Consider the following 14,780-nt stretch of genomic DNA (forward strand, 5'->3'; position numbering starts at 1 on the left):
AACAGTTAAAAGATCTGCATGTCCACTCGCCTGGGACTCTCTCCATTTCGCCCGTGAAGACTGCACTTGTTGTTTTAAACCAGGCATGTTAAAGTGGGGACCTTCCAGACCAAAGTGCTGTGGAGATCCACCCTCATCTGTCCCTCTGAGTTCAGTTCGAGAAGGCCTTGCTAATCAGCTGACGAGCTCAATCAGGTTTTTATTAAAGAGGTGAGTAAAGAGGCCCATCAATGCACTAGAGCAGCAAAGGCCGTTCAGTCTGGTCTGGACAGACACAAGGGCTTCTATGACACAAGCCACAGCGATGGTTACAACACATATGGGGCTGCGTATGGGTCTGTGTAGCTGCAGACCGGTCAGAGTGTCAGTGCTGACCCCTGTCCACCGCCAAGAGCCCCTGCAATGGGCACGCGAGCATCAAAGCTGGAGCAATGGAAGAAGGTCACCAGGAAGTGATGGCACCAGGATGCACCGTGGGAAGAAGACAAGGAAGGGAGTGTGACGCTCTCGACAATGTTCTGGGTCCAGCATTCATGTGGATGTCAGTTTGACATGTTCCACCCACCTAAACATGGTTGTGGACCAGGTACACCCCTCAATGGTGGTGTGTTAGTGTGTGTTGTGCTGGTGCGAGTGGATCAGACACAGCAGTATCACTGCTGGACTGAGAATGGTCCACCAACCAAAAATATCCAGCCAACAGCGTCCTGTGGGCAGCGTCCTGTGACCACTGATGAAGGACTAGAGGATGATCAACACAAACTGTGCAGCAGCAGATGAGCTATCGTCTCTGACTTTACATCTACAGGGTGGACTGACAAGGTAGGAGTGTCTAATAGAGTGGACAGTGAGTGGACACAGTGTTTAAAAACTCCAGCAGCACTGCTGTGTCTGAACCACTCAGACCAGCACAACACACACTAACACACCAGTGTTACTGCAGTGCTGAGAACGATCCACCATCCAAATAGTACCTGCTCTGTGAGGGTCCATGGGGGTCCTGACCACTGAAGAACAGGGTAATAAAGTATGCAGGAGAAACAGATGGACTACAGTCTGTAACTGTAGAACTACGAGGTGTAATGTATGTATATGTGTGTAGTGTCTTGTAAATAGTTTGTCCTGGATGGACCTGGATCACAAGACCAATGGTCAGTCACTTGACTGGCCTTATGCTTCTCATTTAGGTCTAATGCAGTTACTCTCTCTCTCTCTCTCTCTCACCCACACTGACTGCTCTCTCTACACACCCTTTGATATACTTTGTCTCATATCACCTGTTTTAGCTGTAAAGGTGCTAAATAAATAATATTATATAATATTATAACAATATTACTACTAATATTGTTATTATTATACTCACTATTTAGTATCATCTGTCATTACCGTAATGCAGTTCATGCAAATGCAGTTTAAAGCAGACGTATCTGATGCTAATATCCTCTAATATACCTGTAACCCTGTACGTCCAGGTGCTGCTGTGAATCCTGCAGTTTTGCTCAGTTTGCACTGCGTAGCTCCTAAATCACACTACAGCACACGGCTGGTGAAAGGAGGAGGCGTCTCCGCAAACAACTCCTCATTCACACAGAGGAGCTGCAGGGACTGCAGGGCAACGTCACAGTGAGCCAAGAGGGCACTGAGAGACAATCACGAGGGAAAGTGAGGGAGCAGAGGGACATTTAGAAAGAAAAGAACAAGTAGAGAGTAAATGAGATCGAGTGTCAGAACTCAGGAGACGAGAAAACGAGAAGAAAGACAGAGGTGAAGAGACAGTGAGAGAGAGACAGAGGAGAAGAGAGACAGAGAGAGAGCTCTGAGTTGCTTCGAGAAGTTGAAGCTGATCATCATGACTGGATCCCTGGGTTCACTCATCCTCCTGCTGTGCTGTCTGCCTGTAGCAGGTAAGACCACGCGCACACGTTTGTTATTATATTTTGTCAGTATATGACCCTTTTTTGCCATATATATATATATACATATATCGCTGAGTGGATCAGACACAGCAGTATCACTGCTGGACTGAGAATGGTCCACCAACCAAAAATATCCAGCCAACAGCGTCCTGTGACCACTGATGAAGGACTAGAGGATGATCAACACAAACTGTGCAGCAGCAGATGAGCTATCGTCTCTGACTTTACATCTACAGGGTGGACTGACAAGGTAGGAGTGTCTAATAGAGTGGACAGTGAGTGGACACAGTGTTTAAAAACTCCAGCAGCACTGCTGTGTCTGATCCACTCAGACCAGCACAACACACACTAACACACCAGTGTTACTGCAGTGCTGAGAACGATCCACCATCCAAATAGTACCTGCTCTGTGAGGGTCCATGGGGGTCCTGACCTGATATATATACATATATCGCTGTTGTCGGATCAAAACCTTGTATCTCCAAACTGATTCCTTTACAGGACAACGAAAAAACATACTCTACTTTTAATGTAAGTCAATGGAACCAGACTTTTTTCCAGGTCATTTTGGAGCGTTTGTGTTGTTCCATCCTTCATGAACTTTGAACACGAGAAAAAACAGAAGTGAAGTTTTCAAAATATACAAATAAGCAAAAAAGGAGAAATTTCACAATAATTGGGCCAAAAGAAATGACTTGGAAAAACGTCTGGTTCCCATTGACATACATTAAAAGTAGAGTATGTTATTCTGTTGTAAAGGAATCAGTTTTGGCCCTTTAACAGAGCTGCTTAACAATGCCAGCCTGTTGTTTTCACCCACTGAATGCCAGACGTGATTCTGAAAGCCATGGCTCTGCCCATCTGTAGGGGTGTAGAGAGACACACACGATTGTGGGAAATAACACCCCCTTCACTTGGAGTGAAGTCGCTCATTAAGGCCATGATTTAGCGCTGTTTCTGTAGGATGCACTGCTTTTCATCTGATGTTGAAACTGTATGTAAGTTCTTCGCTCAAGTAACAGCAGCTCTACTGTGGTAAAAGCTGAAGTATGGTTTACATTTATACTTTTACTGGACTAAATAAACGTAAAGTTAAAAAGCAACAGCAGCTCAGTTTTAAATGAGAGTGATTGTTATTGAGGTTAATTAGATGTTTGCAATCATGACGCTGGGCGTAAATAATAGTTTATCCTAGACCTGCAAGGATCATCTGCACAGTCACACTGTTATAGAGCATAGGGCCAAGAATGGCTTTCAGACAGTAAGCACGAGTAAGTGCTTACACAATATGGCCAAAAGTATGTGGACACCTGACCATAGACATATATGAGCTTGTTGGACATCCCAATCCAAAATCATGGGAATTAATAAGAAGTTGGCCCTTTGTGGCTATAACAGCCTCCACTCTCCTGAGAAGGCTGAGGACGTTTCTGCCCATTCAGTCAAAAGAGCATTTGTGAGGTCAGACACTGATGTTGGATGTGAAGGCCTGGACCACAATTGACGTTCCACTTAATCCCAGTGGGGTTGAGGTCAGGGCCCTGTGCAGACCACTGGAGTTCCTCCACACCAAACTCATCTAACCATGTCTTTATGAAGCTCACAGTCATGCTGGAACAGGAAAGGGGCGTCCCCAAACTGCTGCCACAAAGTTGGAAGCTTGTTGTGACGAAGGCCTCAGAGAACGCGGCCTCCCAGGCCTGGCCAGATAAAAAGCCATAAGAGGAGTCTCATGGGAGGTGCACGCCAGTTAAAAAGGAGCTGTATTTGTTGTTCATGTTGATGTTCTGTTGGTTGAAGTTGTGGGTATGTGTTGGTGATGTTTTGTGTCTGGGGTGCTGGATGTTTGTGTGTTAGGCAGGGCCGCAACCGGGATAAACATTTTTGCGAGGTCTGTTTTGTAGAAAAGTGACCTACATCACACAGTGACTAAACTAACAGCCGTTACACCGACTGTCAGTTTCTCCTTTAGCGTTTTTAACCGAATCGTTGCTCCTTTTTTTTACCCGTCCATAATTGTTATGCACCATTTCCTTTCATTTATTTTTTTTTATTTCCCTGTTCTGCAAAATTTCTCACAGAATACAAATCAAATCTTAGAAGTGTGGCTTCATAAATATTATTTCCCTATTGGGTGGGTATATGTCTGTCTGTCTGTCTGCCCTGCGATGGACTGGCAACCTGTCTAGGGTGTTTCCTGCATTCCGACCAATGACAGCTGGGATAGGCTCCAGCTGCCCCCGCGACCCAGAAGGATAATCGGTTTAGACGATGTGTGTGCGTGTGTGTGTGTGTGTGTGTGTGTGTGTGTACTTGAATGGGTGGAACTGTAAGACTGTGGAAACTGTAAATGTTTATGTTCATTAAAAAGCATTTCCTGGGCACATCATGGCTTCACCTGACTCTTCTTCCCCATAAGGCTACAAAATAATTGTATAAAACCTCTTTGTAAGCTGTAGCATTAACATCACCCTTCACTGGAACTAAGGGCCCTGAAAAACAGCTCCAGCCCATCATCCCTCCTCCACCAAACTTCACTGTTAGCACTATGCATTCCGTTAGGTCGTGTTCTCCTGGAATCCTCCAAACCCAGATTCATCCATCAGACTGACAGATAGAAAAGCGTGATTCATCACTCAATATTTTCACTGCTCCAGAGTCCAGTGGCAACGTGCTTTACACCCCTTCCAGCCGACGCTCGGCATTGCACAGTGCTCTTATGCTTGTGTGTAGCTGCTCGGCCATGAAAACCCATTTCATGAAGCTCCTAACGCAGAGTTCTTGTGCTGATGTTGCTTCCAGTGGGCAGTTTGGAGCTCTCAGCAAAAGATACAGGCGCACATCGGCACTCGGCAGTCCTGCTCTGTGAGTTTGCATGGTCTACTGCTTCGTGGCTGAGCTGTTGTTGCTCCTGGACACTACCAATTCATAATAATAGCACTTACAGTTGTCTGGGGCAGATCTAGCAGGGTAGAAATTTCAGGAGGTAGCAGAAGGTGATATCCTGTGACAGCTTAAAATCACTGAGCTGTTCAGTACGACCTTCCAGTGTTTGTCTGTGGAGACTGCATGGTTATGTGCTTGATTTTATGTACCTGGTAACAATGGGTGTGGCTGAAACACCTGAACTCAGTAATTAGGAGGCGTGTCCAATCTTTGGGAGATTGAGTGTGAGATTTGTCTGGATTCCATGAATGTTTTGATGATATTTTTCACTGTAGAGACTGAAATCCTTGCAGCCACTGGTGTTGACTCATTGACTCACTTGCGCTCACTGTTGTTGATGCCTCAGACAGTGAACCCATTATTTTCCTGCTAGAAAAAACAGCCTAGACTTGTATATGTTGCCTAAACGCCTAAGTCACTAGAGACAATCATCCTTTTCTTCTTTTCATCCTTTTTTAAACAGCAGAATGTGTTTGTTGTCAACTCAAAGTCTCTCTCTCTCTCCTCTCTCTCTCTCTCTCTCTCTCTCCTCTCAGTGATGTCTCTGACGTGTTACTCATGCGTGTTTCCAGCCATCTCTCCACTTGACTGTCTTAAGTTTCCTCAGGAGTGTCCTGCTGGTCAGCGCTGTCTGTCCAGTGTTGCTACAGGGGTCAAAGGTGAGAAAACACACACTCAAACATGCCCTCATACCTGATACACCCATGACAGCACCACACACACTACCACTGTTAAGCAGCCTGCAGTAGAAGCACAAGGTAGGTGTTTCTGATAAAGTGGCCAGATAGTGGAAGAGCAAGGTAGGTATTTCTAATAAAGTGGCCAGTTAGTGGAAGTACAAGGTAGGTGTTTCTAATAAAGTGGCAAATGAGTGGAGGGGCAAGGTAGGTGTTTCTAATAAAGTGGCCAGTTAGTGGAAGTACAAGGTAGGTGTTTCTAATAAAGTGGCCAGTGAGTGGAAGAACAAGGTAGGTGTTTCTAATAAAGTGGCCAGTGAGTGGAAGAACAAGGTAGGTGTTTCTAATAAAGTGGCAAATGAGTGGAAGAACAAGGTAGGTGTTTCTAATAAAGTGACCAGATAGTGGAAAAACAAGGTAGGTGTTTCTAATAAAGTGGCCAGTGAGTGGAAATAGGTGGTATGCCCACAACCATCGCTGGTTCCCACATACAGCTGCAGGCAGGAAACGTCCAGCTCTGTGCTGGAGCTGTTAGTAGTAACTGTCAGCAGAGGGCGCTCACACTGTGTGTGTGTGTGGTTGTGTATATGAGTGTGTGTGTGTGAAAGAGGGACAAGTGCAGGAGTAAATAGTCTTATACAGGAATTCCACAGATTTTTCCAGAATTTTACAAAATGTGTAAAGAAATGTGTTCATTTCTACATGAACATTTCCTTTAGCGATAGTTTTGTTGGTGTTACAGGGTAAATCTGGGGAAGAAATAACCCGCAGGTAAGGGTCATCCTAAACTGCTTAGTCCAGAGAGGGTCGCAGTAGCATTTGGGAGAGCAGAGAATCCCAGACAACCCAGACGATCATTCCGGGGGACCCCAAGCCGCTCCCAGGCCAACTTGGAGATATAATCCCTCCAGCGTGTCCTTTGCTAACCCCGGGGTCTTGTCCCAGTAGGCTGTGCCTGGTAAACCCCCACCGGGAGGCGTCCAGGGGCATCCTGATCAGATGCCTGAACCACCTCAACTGGCTCCTCTCAATGCGGAGGAGTAGCGGCTCTGCTCTGAGCTCCTCCCGGATGACTGAGCTCCTCACCCTACCAAGTAGAGCGTAGCCACCACCCTGTGAAGAAAGCTCATTTCCTCTGCTTGTATTCCCGATCTCGTTCTTTCAGTCATTACCCACAGCTCATGACCACAGGTGAAGGTTGAGATGTAGACCAACTGGTAAACAGAGAGCTTTGCCTTGTGGCTCAGCTCCCTCTTCACCACTCAGTCCGGTACAGTGACTGCATTACTGCTGCCGCCTGTCCCAGCCTGCGGTCGATCTCACCACTCACTCGTGAACAAGACCCCGAGATACTTAAACTCCTCCACCTGGGGCAGGTCCTTTCCCCTTACCTGGAGTGGACATGCCATCCTTTTCCTGGCTAGGACCATGGACTCAGACTCGGAGGTGCTGATCCTCATACCAACTGCTTCACAAACCGCTCCAGCTGCAAAAATCCTCCATGACTAAGGGACGCAGGAAATCATGTACACTGCCAACATGTGGGGACCGTGTGGGCCGACCACTCGCAAGGTCCAGCGTGGGGGAACGGCGCAGTGCCGTATAGGCAATGGGAGATGGTAGGGAGGCCCTTGGCGGCATAGACCCCTGCGGTGGAAAATTTGATCCATCATGTACAATTTGTATTTATTAAATATTGAATATTATTGCTTGATTTAATTGTTTTTGTTATTATTGGAAAAAAAAATAATATAACGAGTTTAAATAACATTACATAATTAATATAATGACAATTTCAAGTGTTTCTGTTAGAGTGCGTAATAAAGCACCATCAGGGGAGACCACTGTGCTGGAGTCTCTTGTAGTCAGTTACAGATAAGCTGATTTGATTTGAGGTAAAAATAGACAGTGTGATTAAAAACTCCTCTGAATCCTGATTCATTATAATATTAGTGTGACAGGCTGGTCCAGCATACTAGTAGCACAACATGTTAAAACCTTTTCAACTCCTTGGGACCACCGGTGGTTCCAAAACGCACTTCATCATATTCTTCATAACTTTCATATTTCATAAGCTACATTCAAAGGTGGGGGTCATATGAGAGCTGCAACTGTCTTCTTTCCAGTCAAGTAGATGGGTGATGTCATTTTAAACCCTTATAATAAAAGAAGCTGAACTCACTATTTTATTTCTACTGAAAGTCGATCCATTTTTCCACAAATCTGGGCTATAAACTATAAACAGACGGCGTCTCTTCAGTGATCTGCTCTGTAAAAATTATTTTTATAAAATAACACAAAGAGCGTCTGAGCTTTTTGGCTTTCAGCAGTAAATTGTAAGCATATAGTAATATGTGTGATCATAAAACATGTTCTGTTAATTTGTGGGGAGCTTTTACAAAAAAAATAAATAAATAATTAAAATAAAAATGTACATTTATTTCATGCAGTTACTGAATAATTTGCCTAATGATTTGGTCATGTAGATTCAGATGGAACAACCAAAATATACCCTGGTCAGTAAGAGGGTTAACTAGCCTTGGGTTTAGTTTACTAACACCAGCTCTGTGAAACTAGCAGTGTTTCAGTGGTTCAGCAGTCTGTTAGTATATACAGCATGTTCTCCATCAACCTGAAGAACCATGTCACTGTACAAAAAGCCATAAAGCATGCAAATGGTTCTTTGAGTGTTCATGGTTCTATATAGAACCTTTTGTCCACTTTTTCTCTCTGGACTACATCACTGAGGCACTATCCTTGCCTAGTCGACGGTTAGTGCCAACTGATCTAGGCAACCCAGTTTCGCTCATATAAGTAAATGAGGGAATAAATCTGTGAACTGGAGTGAACGAGTGTAGTTTCAGTCGACTTGAGCTTTGTTGTGGTCTTTGACTGACAGCTGGTGGTCTCATCAAGCGTTTACAGTTTTGGGAAACAGCAGTAAGCAGGTATATAAACTTGCACGGCGGCCAGTTTGGCACTGTTGTGGTCCTGCCCACGTTCCGGCCTTAATGTCCTTTAAAAACCCTGTCTGGACTGGCAGACCAATTAAAAAGGCTTCTCTCTCTCTCCCTCTCCTTCTCTCTCTCTCTCTCTCTCTCTGTCTCTGTCTCTCTGTCTCTGTCTCTCTCTCTCTCTCTCTCTCTGTGTAGGTTCTATCAGTATAGTCCTCCATGAGAAGAGCTGTGCGGTTCCGTCTCAATGTGGTCTCAGTGGAGAGAAACACGCTGCAGGGCTGAACTTCACCTACAAGAACGTCTGCTGTGACACCGACCTCTGCAACTCTGCCGTGCATCTCGGCGCCCCCTGCTGGGGAGACCGGCTGCTGCTGAGCCTCCTCGGTGTGGCCCTCCTCCTCCTGCTGGCCTGAGTCTCTTCATCCGTAATGTTAAAGAAATGAGCCCGCTTTTCTCCTCCTAAAGTCCACCTGATGCTCCTGTATCGCACCGTCAGCGCAGATGACACGTTTCTCTGTACACAGTAAAAGAGCCGAGAACCTCCTCACTCGCCCACACTATGCGTCCAAAAGTCTGTAGACACCAGCGTTTCTTCTGAAATGAAGGGTGTTTATAGGGAGTTTGTCCTCCTTTACTGCAGTGACAGCCTCTAATCTTCTGGGAAGGCTTTACTCTAGATGGTGGAACATTACTGTGAGGATTTGATTGAGCATTAGTGAGGTCAGGTACTGATGTTGGATGGTCAGTTCTGGATCACTCCAACTCATCCCAAAGGTATTGGATGGAGCTCCATCACTCCAGAGAATGCAGTTCCACTGCTCCTCAGCTCAGTGCTGGGGGGGTTTCATGCCCCTCTAGCCCTTGCTTGGCATTGGGTATGGTGACCTTACACTCGTGTGGCTGCTCCAGCACACCGCATCCTATTGGTCAGTGCTTTTTTTATGTAGATTATACAAGATTTTCACTGAACCGTCACTTTAAAGATCTGCCTAACTGTTAATGCATTAGTTAAAAAGAGCAAAATTCTTCAGTATTAGTGGCCTAGCTCAGGAGTCGGCAACCCAAATGTTAAGAAGAGCCATTTTGTCCTTTCAACAAAAATCAAACCACTTTGGGAGCCACAGCATTTTATGTCCACTTTACCATCCTGGCTGTAAATATGTCTCAGAATGTGCTGATGTACTAATATAGGCTAACAAATATAATATAAACAAAAATGCAGACTTACTTTGCTCTGCTTTGAGCTTTAGCTCAGCTATAGCTGCTTTTCTCGCATCTCCAGCAGGAAACTTTTCCACAAAAGTAGAACAGTTTCTTGTAAAATGTCTCTCAACGTTCGACTTTTAACGAGGCTGAATTCAGCTTCTCATTCACCAGATTCTTGTTCTGCTGCACCATTTAAGGTGGAACGGGACAATTCAAGCAAGAAGCTAGTGAACGAGAATCTGACTTAGTGTTTGACAGTTTCTCGTTCCAGATTAAATGCATCAGGAAACCAGCTGGAGTGACTATAAACACAGATAAATCCATTCATCTGTGAATCATCGATGTTCCTCTTAAATCTTTCTCTTTGCCTTTTCGTTAGTTACTAGCTAGATGAGATTGTTGTCTGTGTTGCTATGGAAACAGTCTGCCTGCTAGTCTTTAGGGTTAAAGGGTGAATTAGCAGATATACAACTCCAGCATTTAAGACCTTGTATTATTAAAACTGTGTACTTTATTTTACTGCAAAGGAGGATTATTTTATTTTTACCTACAAATCTAATTCAGCTGTGGAGCCACAACAGTGCAGTAAATGAGCCGCATGTCGCCGACCGCTGGGCTAGATGTATAAGTGGCTGAATTCTTGAATAAACGTTTGAATTACGTGACTCAAATTGAAGTTTCCACCATCAGTACAGCTGTTAAGGTGTATTGAGAAAAGCCTTGATTATATAGTTTTATCCAACTTGCCAACACTGGAGCAACACCACAGCTGCATTCCAGTTCAGACATTTTAAGGGTGATTCCAAACCACAGGGAGCGAAAACGTTCCACTAGAACAGTCTGCACAGGGAGGAGTGAACAACAGTGTACCACTTTTGTTTGCCCATCAGTCCTTGCATGTAAATGCATAAGAAGGCAGTTCCGGGTTCCTTTCACTTTCCCTAAGCCTTCCTGGTATCCATGAAAATTTTGTCCACATCACTGCACTGGAAACAAGTTCTTCTCTCTGGAAAACTAGTCCGTCTCTGATAGAGCTAATTCTATAAGTCTGTAGCTTTCTGCAGAAATACGTTTTGGTAAATTACCAAAAAAATGTCTTTCAAACGAATAATTCCTGATAGAGTTTAGCAGCTGCCCTTTGGCTTCTGTTATGAGTGACGGTGGGTTTTCTGTTCTTTACTAAGTGTACAGAAATGTGTCAGAGTTAATGTCCATGATAATCAACTGTCCAGTTAGAGTCCACCCTTCATTCTAATTCCCAGTTAAAATGCCATTATGTACTTAGAGTACATAGAGTACTTATTCAGCATTTCAGCAGCAAGTCTCCAACACAAACTCACTTCAGCTGCCTCACAAAGTCAGAATGTGTTTACTTACTTCAGAAAATGTTAAACCAACTTCTAAGACTGAACTTTGGAGGTGTGAAAAACATCCCTGCAGGTTTCTTTGAGAAACTGAAAGTGAGTCTCTTGATAAGAGTGGAGGTTGGAATAAAGGTAGTGAGTGACACACTGAGTACTGAAAACATTGTTATTTTTTAGCTGTTGAGGCTTCTGTGTCATTTTCTGTTAAATATGTTTTTTTTTCTCACACTGAAAAATGACTCACTGGTAATTAATGACCATTTTGACTGGAAATTTAATAAATGAAGGGTGGTCTTTGACTTGTGCACAGTGCTATATATGCTGTCCATCCTCTTCATTAAAATCACCTCCTTGTTTCTACACTCACTGTCCATTTTATCAGCTCCACTTACTATATAGGAGCTCTTTGTAGTTCTACAGTTACAGACTGTAGTCCATCTGTTTCTCTGATACTTTGTTAGCCCCCTTTTACCCTGTTCTTCAGTGGTCAGGACCCCCATGGACCCTCACAGAGCAGGTACTATTTGGGTGGTGGATCATTCTCAGCACTGCAGTAACACTGACGTGGTGGTGGTGTGTTAGTGTGTGTTGTGCTGGTCTGAGTGGATCAGACACAGCAGTGCTGCTGGAGTTTTTAAACACCTCAGTGTCACTGCTGGACTGAGAATAGTCCACCAACCAAAAATATCCAGCTAAAAGCGTCCTGTGACCACTGATGAAGGACTAGAGGATGACCAACACAAACTGTGCAGCAGCAGATGAGCTATCGTCTCTGACTTTACATCTACAAGGTGGACCGACAAGGTAGAAGTGTCTAATAGAGTGGACAGTGAGTGGACACAGTGTTTAAAAACTCCAGCAGCACTGCTGTGTCTGATCCACTCGTACCAGCACAACACACACTAACACACCACTACCACGTCAGTATTACTGCGGTGCCGAGAAAGATCCACCACCCAAATAGTACCTGCTCTGTGAGGGTCCATGGGGGTCCTGACCACTGAAGAACAGGGTAAAAGGGGGCTAACAAAGTAGGGGTGAAGGGTTAACGTATAAACTGTGCTGTGTATGTACAGAGTTGAATCTCGACCACTAACATCCACATAGCAGAGCACACACACACACACACACACACACACACACACACACACACACACAAAGACACACACACAAAGACACACACACACACACACACACACACACACACACACACACACACACACACACGCACACACACAAAGACACACACACAAAGACACACACACACACACACACACACACACACACACACACACAGTGCAGTTAAAAAAGAATGAACGGAAGTTCACATCTAAAAACAAACACACAGGAGCAACCGCATACATGCAGAGCAAGACCTCCCTCTCTCTCTTTCTTTCTCTCTATACCTCTCTTTCTCTCCCCCTCTCGCTCTCTCTGTCTCGCTCTGTCTTTCCCTCCTCTCTCTCTCTCTATTGCTCTCTTTCTCTCCCTGTCTTTCTACCCTTTCTCTCTCTTCTCCCTCTCTCTCTTCGTCTTTTTCTCTCTCTCTTCCCCCCTCTTTCTTTCCGTCCCTCTCTCCCCTTCTCTTTCTTTTCCCCCTCTCTGTTGCTTTCTCTCTCTCTCTCTGTTGCACTCTCTCTCTCTGTTGCTCCCTTGCTCTCTCTCTCTCTCTGTTGCGCTCTCTCTCTCTCTCTCCCTCTCCATTGGTCCTTCACTCTCTCTTTCTCTCTGTTCATCTCTCTCTCTCTCTCTCTCTCTCTCTCTCCCCTCTCCATTGGTCCTTCACTCTCTCTTTCTCTCTGTTCATCTCTGTCTCTCTCTCTCTCTCTCTCTCTCTCTCCCCTTCTCTGTCGCTCTCTCAATATGCACATACCACAGAAATCCTCTCTTGCCCCGTCTCTCTCTCCCCTTCTCTCTGTTGCTCTCTCTCTCTCTCTCTCTCTCATTATGCACTTACCACGTAAATTCTCTCTCTATAAATAGGTGCTGAGTTTGTGCAGCTGAGTCTCTTATTTTTTTCTCTGTGCTCCTCTGCAGTTTTCTGAGCCGCCTCAGACGAGTCAGTAACTTCCACAGATCTGTTTAATTCAGCTTTGTTTACTCACTGCAGTTCAGTCACTGTGTAATAAGTGTGACTTGTCTAATCGTGTGTTAATGCTGGCAGCTAATACCACCACCACGCTGAGTTACGGTAACTAAATAAAACTAATGAAACATCATGAATCCAGTGTTTTTAATCTGTTTAATGTCTTAATGCGAAGCTGACGGTCATCATTCCTGTCCTGGTCTCTGCTGATGTTGCTCTGCTAACAGGGTTTTATTTTGGACTATAGAATCAAAGCTGCTCTCAACTTTCTCTCAGGTTTAAATAGTGATCAGTTCCCTTCGTCTTCAGCAGAGCCTGATTATCCACGTCTGGTTTCATACGTTTGATGTGATGTCGAGTTTAAAGGATATATATAATAAAATATAACATTTATTTTATGATTTGACATTATTTATCTTATTTCTAAACATTTTTTACTGATTATAAGTGATTTTATGCAGTAGAATTGATTGTTGATTACATTACGTATCGCAAAAGGACGATATTTACAGTCCGTAAGCTGAAGAATTCACACCAAAGCAAGTAAAATAAGCAAATATTACACACTATAAATTGAGCTGACAGGAACAGGACAGTAAGTGTGACATTTCCTTTGAGGATCTGAAACCATAGAGGAAATCAAAGACTTGTTTATGATGCTGTATTTGCCAATTTTAATTCAGCGTTAGGTGTTTGTGGGTGGAGTGGAATTAAATGAATAAGTGAACACATCCTTTATGGAGAACAAACTCCTGCCCATTATAATACACTATGACCATTTATTTGCTGAAAGATTTGTTTATTTGCTTAATATATTGGCAATAAAAATAATACATAAACGTGGTCTGTGCAGTAGTTATAGCTTAGGTTTTATTTTTTCAAAAAAACACAGCAAATAAATAGATTTGTGCTCTAAAATTTACAGACAAATTGCATATTTAAGTGTTTTCTCTGTGGAGGATATTTCAACATATTATCACTTAGAAAATCAACTAAACATGTTCAAACTTTTGCCTGTACATAATGCAATGTCAAGCTTGTAACAATAGGAGAACCCTTATTAGTGCTGTATAGAACCCTCAAAAAGGTTCTATATAACACCATCTACAGCACATTCTCCATCAATCTGAAGAACCATTTTAAGATGCAAAGAACCCAATTATACAAAGGGTTGTATGAGTGTTCATGGTTCTATATAGAGCCATTTTCTTAAATAAAGAACATGAGTGCCTTAAGTCGCTGCCAAATAATGTTGTATCATGAATAGCGAAAAAATGTCATATTTCCAGGGGCGTAGCCACGTTTACAATGGGGTGGGCAGGTTAGACAGGTTAGACAGTTTTAACGATAAATGGTCTTAAATACTGGAGTTAATGTAGAACGGCTAATTCACCCTTTAACCCTGACAGATGACAAAAACAAATGGACTCATCTGTGTTTATAATCACTCCAGCTGGTTTCCTGTTACGTTTAATCTGCAACGAGTTCAACTTGTCCTGTTCCACCTTAAACGGTGCAGTTACATTCTGGAGCCCCAGGCACCATTTAAGGTGGAACAGTAAAATTCAAACAAGAAGCTGGCGAATGAGAAGGGACACTGAGAGACATTGTACAAGAAACTGTTCTAC

The 14,780-nt window shown here is 43.8% G+C and overlaps 1 protein-coding gene across 1 annotated transcript; it reads left to right on the forward strand.

Annotated features, from left to right (window-relative positions):
• Positions 1-1,587: 1,587 nt before the first annotated feature.
• Positions 1,588-9,150, forward strand: LOC118811339 (lymphocyte antigen 6 complex locus protein G6c-like). Its single transcript, XM_036575499.1, has 3 exons — positions 1,588-1,904; positions 5,399-5,521; positions 8,692-9,150. Exons 1-3 carry the CDS (start codon positions 1,850-1,852, stop codon positions 8,907-8,909), a joined length of 396 nt encoding a protein of 131 aa, XP_036431392.1. The 5' UTR covers positions 1,588-1,849; the 3' UTR covers positions 8,910-9,150.
• The last annotated feature ends 5,630 nt before the right edge of the window (positions 9,151-14,780 follow it).

The sequence above is a fragment of the Colossoma macropomum genome, unplaced genomic scaffold, assembly GCF_904425465.1.
Source record: "Colossoma macropomum unplaced genomic scaffold, Colossoma_macropomum, whole genome shotgun sequence".
NCBI lineage: Eukaryota > Metazoa > Chordata > Actinopteri > Characiformes > Serrasalmidae > Colossoma > Colossoma macropomum.